This window comes from Lathyrus oleraceus, chromosome 3, assembly GCF_024323335.1.
Source record: "Lathyrus oleraceus cultivar Zhongwan6 chromosome 3, CAAS_Psat_ZW6_1.0, whole genome shotgun sequence".
Lineage (NCBI taxonomy): Eukaryota > Viridiplantae > Streptophyta > Magnoliopsida > Fabales > Fabaceae > Lathyrus > Lathyrus oleraceus.
In genome coordinates, this window is record NC_066581.1 from 321,442,167 (window position 1) to 321,453,705 (window position 11,539).

The 11,539-nt window shown below is 32.5% G+C and overlaps 1 protein-coding gene across 1 annotated transcript; it reads right to left on the reverse strand.

Moving 5' to 3' along the window:
- Nucleotides 1-8,587: 8,587 nt before the first annotated feature.
- On the reverse strand, nucleotides 8,588-10,704 carry LOC127127414 (protein NODULATION SIGNALING PATHWAY 2). The gene has a single exon (XM_051056595.1). It carries the CDS (start codon nucleotides 10,515-10,517, stop codon nucleotides 8,748-8,750), a length of 1,770 nt encoding a protein of 589 aa, XP_050912552.1. The 5' UTR covers nucleotides 10,518-10,704; the 3' UTR covers nucleotides 8,588-8,747.
- Between the last annotated feature and the right edge of the window lie 835 nt (nucleotides 10,705-11,539).

The following is an 11,539-nucleotide window of genomic DNA, read 5'->3' on the forward strand; positions in this document are numbered from 1 at the left end:
CAACGGCCAACGTTGGGGCCACATGACAACAAATCTTGTGGAATCAATGAACTCTGTCTTCAAAGGCATCCGTAACCTACCAATAACCGCTTTGATGCAGGCTACATATTTCAGGCTAGGAGCGTTGTTTGAAACCAGACGCTCAAAATGGAGTTCAGTGTTGCAATCTGGACAATTATTTAGTGATGCTTCAATGAAATTCATCAGACATGAAGCTGCCAAAGCAAACACACATGTGGTTACGGTATTTGACCGAATTAAAGGTTGGTTTAGTGTTGCCGAGTCCATGGATCACAATGAGGGCATGCCGATGGGATAGTACAGAGTTGAACTAGATAGAGGTTGGTGCAACTGCGGAAAGTTCCAAGCCTTTCGTACCCCCTGCTCCCATGTCATTGCGGCATGCTCAAAGGTTCGAAGGGATCCATCCTACTTGCTATCTGAAGTTTACAAAGTCGTCAGCCTCTCAAATGTTTATAAAATTAGTTTTTCGGTAGTGGCAAAAGAGGATTATTGGTCAGAATATCAAGGGGACATCGTCTGACACAATGAAGTTATATGAAGGAAGAAAAAGGGTTGCCCTAACAGCACCCGAAATCAAACTGAAATGGATACGGCGTACAAAATGGTTAGACTATGTAGTTCATGCCGTCAACCAGATCACAATCGTAATAATTGTCCTAGTGTTGGAACGAGCACAACCAGATAAATTTACATGTACCTCTATTGCAATATATGAAAAACTAAATTTATTTCATATTAGACGTCTGTGACGAAAGTACCATTACATAAACAGTAACACATATAATTATAACAAATACAATACATGAACTATGCAATTACAACCATCAAAACAATTTTGAACATGTAATGCATCATCCTACGAGCGTCTTGGTCGGTCTTAATATCCACCCATTCGCGCACTTCCCCGTGTTGGTTGAACATGGACACAAGCCATTGTATTCTTCTAATCCGTTCACCCTCTCCAATTTCTCCCTCTAACCAACTGTACAACGTCCGATTAAGACGTTCAAACGTATTTGTGTTCCAAAGTCGAACCTGTATCGGAGCCGCAACGACAGAAAATATTACATCAGCATTTCGTTTTTGAATGTATGCCGACATTGTTGAAATAGAGAGAATTGAAATTGATGGTTGAACTAGACAAATTATGGTATTAGGAGATGAGTTTGAGTGAAAAATATTGTATCCAAGGCGTGGTATTTATAGAGGCGGAACATCAATTGTACAAAACACGTGGTATTGGCGCCCACAATGAAATGCAAGCAGGCGCCAGATGAATTGGCGCCCACACAACCAAACACACACAAGCGCCACTAGCATTGACGCCTCCTCATGAGGCCCAATGTAGGCGCCACTAGCATTGGCGCCTCCTCATGAGGAGCCCAATATATGCGTCAATGCTATTGTCGCCTCCTCTTTAGGCATTGGTGATGCGCCAATTCATCTGGCGCATCCTCTACCAAACTTGGTTATTTTGGTAATTTTTTTTGAGTAATTGGTTATTTTGGGAAAAAAATTTGAAAAAAATTGGTTATTTACTGCCTCTAAATTGCATCATTACCAAATACAATATTAATCACCATTAAACCAATAATATTATTTATTAGAATGAGTAATGCTATTTATTAAGATGTGGATTGATATTTATTATTCTACCTGTCTTATTAAAACGGTCTCATTTATATTATTTTTATGTCTCAAAATAAATGTTTTTTTAGAATTTATTACAATATTTATAATTATTTTCTACTACTATATTCTTATTTATTAGCTTTCTCTCTTTTCAATAATTCCGCTGAGTATAATAAATAAAAGTATTTTTGTAAATGATATTAATTTTATCATTAAAATCAACATATTTAATTATTTTTTTAAGAATCATGTAGTGTTCAAATAAGACACTTATAATCAGACCGAGGGAATAAGAAACAAGAAGAAATAACGTAAGAAGAAATACAACAACGTACACATGTCATAATTTAAAGGATAGTTTTAATTTATTATAAATTTAATTTCCTATTTAATATAAATTATGGGATATTCCCAGTGTGGTTTGAATTGATTTTAAGATAAAAAATTGTTTGAATCAAAGATAAATTTAGTTGTGGTTTGATTCGATTTTGAATGATTATTTAAAAAAATCAAATTCAATCCGATCTAATTTTATGTAGTTTAATTTAGATTGATTTTTTGATATTCAAATTATTAATTAAATTTTTTATTATGATTATAAAAATACATAAAATAATATATTTTATATAATATATAACATATATAACATATTAAAAAATAATATTATAAAATAAGAATTATTGATTATTGTTGAAAGAAATTAAATAATAAAAATAAGTAGATTAAATTAAACTAATATTAAAAAAATTAGTATCATCGATAATATATCATATTAATAAAATAATAATAAAAAATAAATAAGTATAAAAATGTATACACGCGGTTCGGTTCGATTCATATTGGTTTGAAAAATCGGTCTGAATCGAACAGTTTTTAAAAAATAGCATCCAAACACATTCAATAATACTAGTTTTTTTGCGATTTTTGATTTTTTGGACCGATTTGTGATTTTTATTTGAATCAGTTTGGATTTGAACACCCTTAATAGTGGTGATAATGAATGATTAAGATTTATTCTTGTCTTTCTTATTTTTATTTTTTCTTACAAATAAGCATTTTCCTATTAGGATCAAAGGATTCACATAAAATTTGTAATCAATACTACGGTATTCAACAAATAATGTGTGTTGTAATGTCTAATTGAAATCCAAAGCATTTTCCTCAACATATCTAGTTGATCTTTCGACACCATGTCAAAGTTGAAACGTTCGATAAACGTCAAGGACTTAGATTATTTCGGAATCCAAAGACTTGAAAGAAGTTGTTTCAACACTAGATATTTTTCACAAACTACCTTTGACAAGAAGACAATTATATGCTTGGAGAAGTTACGAACTTGGGGTAATGATTTTTAGCAGTTTTCAAGTTCTGACAACATGAAGGTGTTTTACAAGATTGAATTGCATATTCTTGATATGTGTCAACTTTCTAGGAACAAACTATCAAATGCAATTATCTTTAAATTAGTATAAATAGTAGTCTCATGGATTGTAATCAAGTTCATAAAATTCATATATTTCTCTATAGAACTGGAGCACCTGAGTCACAAGTGAACTAAACTCATATTTTTTTTTCTCTAAATACACCTATGAACATAAATATACTTCTCACAAGATTTAGAAACAAATTCGAAGAAGTCAAAGTTCCACGCAGGGCAAGGAATGCCATAGAAACGTAGCCACAAGACTCTTTCGTTGTCCACATCCGATGTTCCTGCCTACGAATCTTCGAGAACCATTATCCAAGCCAATCTCTCTCAGATTCCACCAAGTCCTCGATCTCCCCCTCTTTTCTTTCTTCTAGCAAACAAAGGTTTGGCCATAAAGGCATCATTTTAACTCCAAAGTAACCTTCAGTATTGAAAATCTCTTGGATATTATAGGTCATTCCAAGGTTTTCCACAACACCCACAAAAGCTTTACTGAACCTACAACGGAGCTCCTTATCCTCCGTGTTAAAGACTACACTATTACAAATAATATATTTTATGACAAAACTTTCACCTCACCCAACAAAAAGTCGAGGTGTAAATCATAGACGCGTCACATTTTTTTTTAAATATCATATATTCCCTCGGTTTAGCTGAAAACTGAGGGGTAAAGTATTTAGAGGGCACACATTCGAATCTCAACATCTATATTTTAGCATATTTTAATTTTTTTATGACATATTATCTCGGTTTTGCTAAAAACCGAGGGATAAAGTATTTAGAGGACACGTCTTCGAATTCCAACAACTATAATTTATCACCTTTTAATTTTTTTATGACCTATTACCTCTTTTTTGCTAAAAATCGAGGGGTAAAGTAGCACATTTTTTTTATTTATGACCAATTTAATGAAAAAATTAAGTAGTGAATCTTTGATGTTCATTTATAAAGTAACAATGATCAAGACATTGTCAAATCATCAATTCACATGAAGCATTAGTGATATGTGTGAAACTCTCACTAGCCAATCAAAATGTGAATGCCACAACTATCTTGGATGCAAAATATTGAAATTTAGACTTAACCTATTGAAAACAATGATAATGAAAGTAAAAGCAGAAAATTATTTCATGGTCAATTTCTTAACGTAATCTTTTCTCTAGTAATTCTTATGAAAAATATTTAATGTTAGGTAGGAAAACATGAAAGTAACTTATTAATGTTAGTTGTAGTTGTATCATGTAAAATATTTAATATTCTTGTTGAAATTTAGTATTTAAGGATTCTATTGATTTTGTTTGTTTGTTGTTGTTATTATTATTGTCGTTGTTGTTGGTGTTGTTGTTGTTGTTGAGATTTAATGTTTAAAGATTCCATGAATTTTGTTGTTGTTATTACTGTTATTGTTGTTGTTGAGATTTAATGTTTAAAGATTCTATTGATTTTTTTTATTATGGTGTTGTTGTTGATGATGATGATAATGAAGATTTAGATTTTGTCAACAAATTTGATACTTTGCAGATTAAAACGAAAAGAACAAGTTAAAAATAAAATTTTGTAAACACAACTTTACCCATCGGTTATTGTTAAAAATTGACGTAAAAAGTAGCGCAGATTTGAAAATCCAAAAAATGCAGTTGTTGGGGATCGAATCCATTACCAGTGCCACTTTTCCCCTCGGTAATTCAAAAACTGAGGGGTAAAGTGATAGGTTTTCATATTTTCATGTCGACCTTCGTTACCTCACCTGTGTAATTGAGGTTATCTCCTTCGCGTTCGAGGTGGAATGGAGTTATTTATAGTAGTGCTAACTTGGCAATCAAAGGTTCTTTGGCATACTCCACTCAAAATCCTCAGAAGATTTATCATAGTGGATTACGGATTTCAAAATATTGGCATAAGATCTACCCTCACTATTCTCCTTACTCTTTCAGAACCAGTTCTTGTAGAGTTAAAATAATGATCTTCTTTAGGTCTGGTCCTCAAAGACTCCTAAGCCTTTTTATTAGATCGATCACTCATTCGAATTCTGGATAACAAATTCCTTTGAAATATTAGAAGTTTAACAAAGATCTTTTTGTCTCCAATGAAAATATTGTCTAATATTTCCGCTAAGAGTCTTGCATCTTTAACTTTAAAAAACCGCACAAAGCCATATTTCCCCCTCTTATATCCCGTATAACAACTTCATTTATATCCCTAAAGCCTTTTAATTCTCCGAACATATCTTTTGCATTGAGTTCATCAGGAAAGGAAGTGAAAAAGAAAGATGTTGAATCATCTTGATTTCCTCCCCTACCTTGAACGCCTATCCCTACATTATCCCACCATGTTGATTTGCAACTTTTTCTTACCACTTTCCTCCATCCTTAGTCTTCTCCCTCGATTATGAAATGCATGATTACTTGAAGTTGAAGGCTCCTTAGTGAATGTATTTAGAGAGAAGTTATAGCATCTCTCTCATCCTCTCTTATAACGTGCCTTTTAATAAACATATTTGATTGATTGTATTTGAAATATAGTGAATTAAAGAGTTGTTCTCTCCTTTAAAGTAGACAAATTCAATCAAATTGCATCAACAAATTCTTCTTATTCTTCTCTTTCTTCTTCTCGTGGTTTGTTTTCACTATTTGACCAATTAATTTTGTTTGAAGTTATTTATTTTAATTGTCACTATTCTTTGTCTCACACATCAAAAATCTTAACGTGATCAAATATGATTAAGAGTAATGCATTATTCTTCCTATTGCTGGGAGAACGTAACACCATATTTCACTTTGTTTTTGGCATGTGCAACCTTCTCTTGAAAATGTCTTTGCATAAATAATTGATTTGATTAATGACACTATAAATATTAAACACGAATAAAACATCAGTTGTCAAGTTTCACGTAATTTTACCTGATTCTGACATATTTGCCATTTGCAACCTTCGAGAAGTCCTTTAAACTTAAAAAAAACTTGTGTATCTCATATTCAACCGTATTTTATTCGTTTAATATTTTATTAAACTAACTCTAAATTTTGCTCTTACCGTTTTTTAAAAGTAAACAACTTTTAATAAACAATATCTGTCTATTGTTACTCTTCAATCCATTGAAAAAAGGAGCAAAATCATTTGCCAATTTCTCAACTTTTCTATGATAGGAATGGGAAGGCAACCAATCCCTTTCCTGCAGTTTGAGAGTTTTATTCCCACAAGTTTGCTCTTTTGGCATCTTCGATATATAGGTTCCCCCAAATTACCTAATGATTTCACTATTATTATATTATAATAACAATTTTGATTATTCAATACTTCATGTCTTTTCAACACCATTACGTACCACACTCATGAGAAGTACAAATGTGAATGACGAACAAATTTTCACTTCTTTTTCCTATAGTATGCGTAGAGGTCACATGAAATATTGTATAGCTACTAGTATTCTTCCACGTTGGAGAGTGACGCATTAGTTTATCATTTGAAAGATGCTTATGAAAGCAAGACAAAGTTAGAGCTTTCAATATGTTGGGAATAATTGAGTATTAATTCCCTCTCTCTCTCTCTCAATGAATGACAACAAATAAGTTAACTTAAAGATCACTATTGACTAGTATTATAAAATTTAGTTTGATTAACTAGTAGTTGTTCCAACATTATACAATATCAAACCCTTTTATTTTTTATTATATATAGTATCATCTCCTATACGTTTTCCATTCAACCATCATTCTACCTTAAATTTAATGATAAAAAAAATTAATTAGAAAAAAGAAATAAAATATAGATTCAACGATTATGATTAATGCCAACAAGAAGGCAGGAGAGAGTACACATGAGATGATCCAGATCTTTCTTATTTAAATATTTTAATTTCTTATATCTTTGTATTTTAAAAAAATATATTTTTGTTTAGGATTAACCACGTGACTACAGAAAAACGCTTTGTTATGAAATCGAATTTGCAGTATCTATTCATCGGATAAAAGAATATGTGAGACATTATCAAAAGTTGAATATTTAATCTCAATTGTTAGTGTATCATATGTCGTCGGATGTGATCGTCTACTTTCCGCATCTCACGTTGGATTAGACGGAAACCGTTTTAACCGTCTATCATATATAAGTTCAAGAACACATCGATTAAGATATTATCTCAATCTTATTCTTAAATTACATTTCTTTGATTTCACTGATGTTGGAGAGTTCGGGGAGCGCCAGAAATGTCAATGTGTTAAACGTTCAAGATCCAAGAGACCTTGAAACCCCATATCCACAAAAAATCATAAGGTAATAGGAGTATTGGTCACCTTATATACCCAACATTTCCACCATTTTAGTCGATGTGGGACTTAATCACTCACACTTGAATCTCAAGAATCTCCCCCACAAGTGTGATTCACCCACATCAATAACCTTGATCCATACTATGATCTCACTTTCGCTCCCCCACTGAATCTAACCAGACTCTGATACTACTTGGTGGGAGGAGTCTGATGAACGTCAAAAGTGTCAATGGGCTAAATACCCAAAAAGACTTTGACATCGCATATCCATAAAAATCCTTAAAATGGTGGGAGTATGAGTCCCCTCTCTTATATACTCAACATTTCTTCCATTTCTAGTTGATGTGTGACTTAATCACTCACACTTGAATACAAAAAAATGAATTAGGCGTTTGAGTGTTAACTTTGCTGGTCCTCCCCGCTCCGCCGCACCAAAAGAGCTTTTTCCTTCAACATAGTGTATTTAATGTTTCACCTTGAAACATTGGTGTTGCCTATGGGAACGACTTTATTGATTCTCTCAAATTCCCATGAAAACCAGCATCTCTTCACTAATATTCCTTCTATGTTATGATACCATGTTAAAGTATGTGAGTTAGACTTAACTCATCCATGTAAAACAGACTTGTAAGGTGAATTGGAAAAATTTCAAAGTTCCACATTGGTAAGACATATTGCTTGGAAAATATTTATATAGAGTGTCACCCCCACCTTATAAGGCTGATTTTGTAGGGATGAATTAGATTCAATCAACATACTTTAATATGGTATCAGAGCTTATAGTTGGAATGAATACAATCTAAATCTCTTAACGAGGATATATTGAAGGACAATTTGGTCTCAACATCCATGATAATTTTAGCTCTGATTGGGTCGATCAGTTTGCCTCTAGTGTGCACCGACTGGTTCATCCTTTATGTCAGTTGTGCGCTACTGACCTTGGACAAATCGTGCCTCCGATGCTATTATTTTAAAGAAATTAAAATGCTCAAAACAAACCTATACTTTAATACTATATTAAAATATTAAAGTATGTGACTTGGATTTAAGTCATTGCTACCAAAATCTTCTTTCTAAATTATATCTCTTATCAATTTAAGACTTTGAGATTTTTCTAATAGTATTAATCACACATGGATCACTTATACTAAGAGATCCAAATATTTTGTGGTAATATTTAATTTATACTATTTTGATCAGGTTAATAACTTGTAAGGTCTCTAATAACAAGAAGTCAATTTAATGTTATGATGTACATATATTATGGATAGATACAAAAGGAGCAAGAATCTTTATACAAATGAAGTTATAATAACTATACAACTATCAATTGAATAGTCATTTTAATTGGAACACTAAAAGAAAAATACTCTGCACTCATAACTTCCTAGCCTTTAATTTTTCCAAATTGAAAATCTTAATAATTGATTTCCTTTCCATTCTAAAACAAGTTCATTCTCATTTTGTCCTTCAATTCTTGCCTCATATGAACTTTCACTTCCTCTCAAAACTTCTCCTACTTCCATCAAAACATTTTTGCTCAATCTTCCACCTTCTAAGCTAAACCCAACCTCAAAATTACCATCACTTTTCATCTCTTCCCATGTTTGTAACCAATCAAGAGAAGATATACAAGGTGCAACAAACAACACCTCACATGCAATTCTTGCTTCTGAGAATCTTTCTGAAAATTGTGACTCAATTGATTCCAACAAGGCCTTATAATGCAACAAATTCCCTTCATAAAATGACTTAAAATTCATACTATTTTTTAGTTTTTCAAATGCTTCACCATCACCAAAAGTAATCATTCCCTTGCTACCATAGTTCTTGATCAAATCCTCAGCTACTTTTACAAACTCAAAAGCACTTTTCCTTCTGCTTCTTACCATTCCCATATGAGGAAGACCTATCATCAAATTAAAAGCCAAAAACTCTTTCTTCAAACCCTTTTTGCTCATTCTTTTGATCTCACAAACCAACACTTCCAATTCTTTTTCCTCTACCTTCAACTTCAAACCACATGATTTAGCATACTCATAAAGTTCCCTTTTGGTATCCTCAAAATTCCAAACACATTCAGAATTTTCATCACTCCATTTAACTGATGTCAATTTCAATCTTTTCTTCATCTTTGAAACAGCTTCTAACAAAAAAGGCCATTGAACACCATTTCCAATACAAAAGTCAATTATGTGAATTTCATCACAATCTTCTAACATAGCAGCAGCCTCAAGAATAGATGAAATAGCTGCAAAATGAGCAATTTTTCCGATTGGATTTCCTTGATAAATTACCTTAAAAGCTTCCTCAAAACTCTTGCGAGCTTCCCCTTTGAGATAATCTGCATGATTTGTCACTTCTTGTGACAAATAAAATGCAAGAGTCTCAAGAGAATCACCAAGTGGAGTCACTTTTTGGCTTATACACTTCAAATGAACTTCTGCTAGTGCTTTTTGTCCTTTCTCCAAGGCTTCTCCATGTGCTTCCATCAAGTGTGGAAGAATCACTTTGTTGTCAATTTCCATGTTTTCTTGTGGAACAATAAGTGATTGTTGAATTGAGGAAAAATCCGATTTCGTTGACTGTGTTGGACTCCATGCTTCACATGAAATTTTTGTTGAAGGGAAATCATCAAGGATTAAAGTAGAACTGGTGACCGTTTTACAACTGTCTCCGAGAAAATTCAAACTTTGTATCTGATTATCGAGGAGATTTTGTGAAGCGAAACTCGCTTCACTTTCTTCTCGATACTCATGATCTTGAACATCAACAATTTGGGGACACGAAATTGAATGAAAAGATTCAAATTCCATTAGTGATGGAAGTTCTAGGGTTTCTTGTTGAATTGGAAATTGGATATGATCATTGGTGAATATGGAGATTTCAGAGAGAGTACTATTCTCTGAGGTGCTTAATAGAGTATTGAAACCATAATCATCAACATGGTCATTCATGATGATGTCATATGGAATATAGTCATCATCAACATGGTCATCCATGATGATGCCATATGGAATATAGTCATCATCAACATGGCTTACCATGGTGAAGCTATAGGGATCAACAACAACTTGATGATGATGATGATTATCAAAAGTTGATGAGTCTATGTCTTCATAAACTAATGGCCATGGAGAGTGAAAATTTTCTTGTTGAATCATATTTTTGAAAAAAGTGAAGAAAAGGATAGGGTTGTGGAGAATATATTTTGGTGGAGGTATTTGATGTGTGGTTGTGTTTTACAATTTATAGAAGAAACAAGTGTTGGAGAAACAATGTCAAGACAAAATAGAAACCAAAAGAGAAAAAGCTTAAAAACATGATATTTTTTCTTTACATATTACGTTTTGATGTTATCTTTGGAAGTTTTTGATACATGCAAAATGAATGGTGTGATTAATTATTTTATCTTTATAAGAGTTTTAGGGGCTACTGCAACTAAATTCATCTCATATTATCCAAAATATATTTATGATATTTTAAGATTCTAAAATTATGGGATGCCTTATCCCTAATTTTTCATTAATAATATTATAATAGTGGAGGCAGCATGAAAGCTTCTGTTTGGGTGGAATGGATGAACGTAAAGCATACAAATTCAACTAGTCCATATGGACGAGTCCAAAGTGATAAAATATAGGATTTCAAATTTAAAATTAAAGAAATTCGGAGATCCATATTCTTTTTTTTTATATAATCTAATTCTTTTTAAAGAATGTATATCCGTATTCACTTAAATATTCTTTTTTAATATAATCTGATTCAGAAATGTATCTCTGTATTCACTTAAATTAATAAATCATTAGTACACAATGAAGTCAAAATAAAATAGAATCAAAAATAGTGTTCCTAATACAAATACTATATACCACTGCGTATGACGGACTCAGGCCCCCCTGTTCCTATGTTGCCTCCTGTATTGTAGTGCCTCCTCCATCACGGCATGTAGAACGTCCCTCACTTCAGAGTTATCCAGAAAGAGTTCTTTGTATATACTTGTCTGCCCAATCTCCATGATACGACGACATCTAGGAAGCACATCAACAACATGATCTTCCTTTATTTGTTCCTCCTCTAGGAACAATCTACATGTAGTTGAACTACCGAATGAGACACTCAGGCAGATGAGGATACATCAGACGTGAACCGCAAGTCAACTATCCAGAGTAAAAGGTTATGTCAT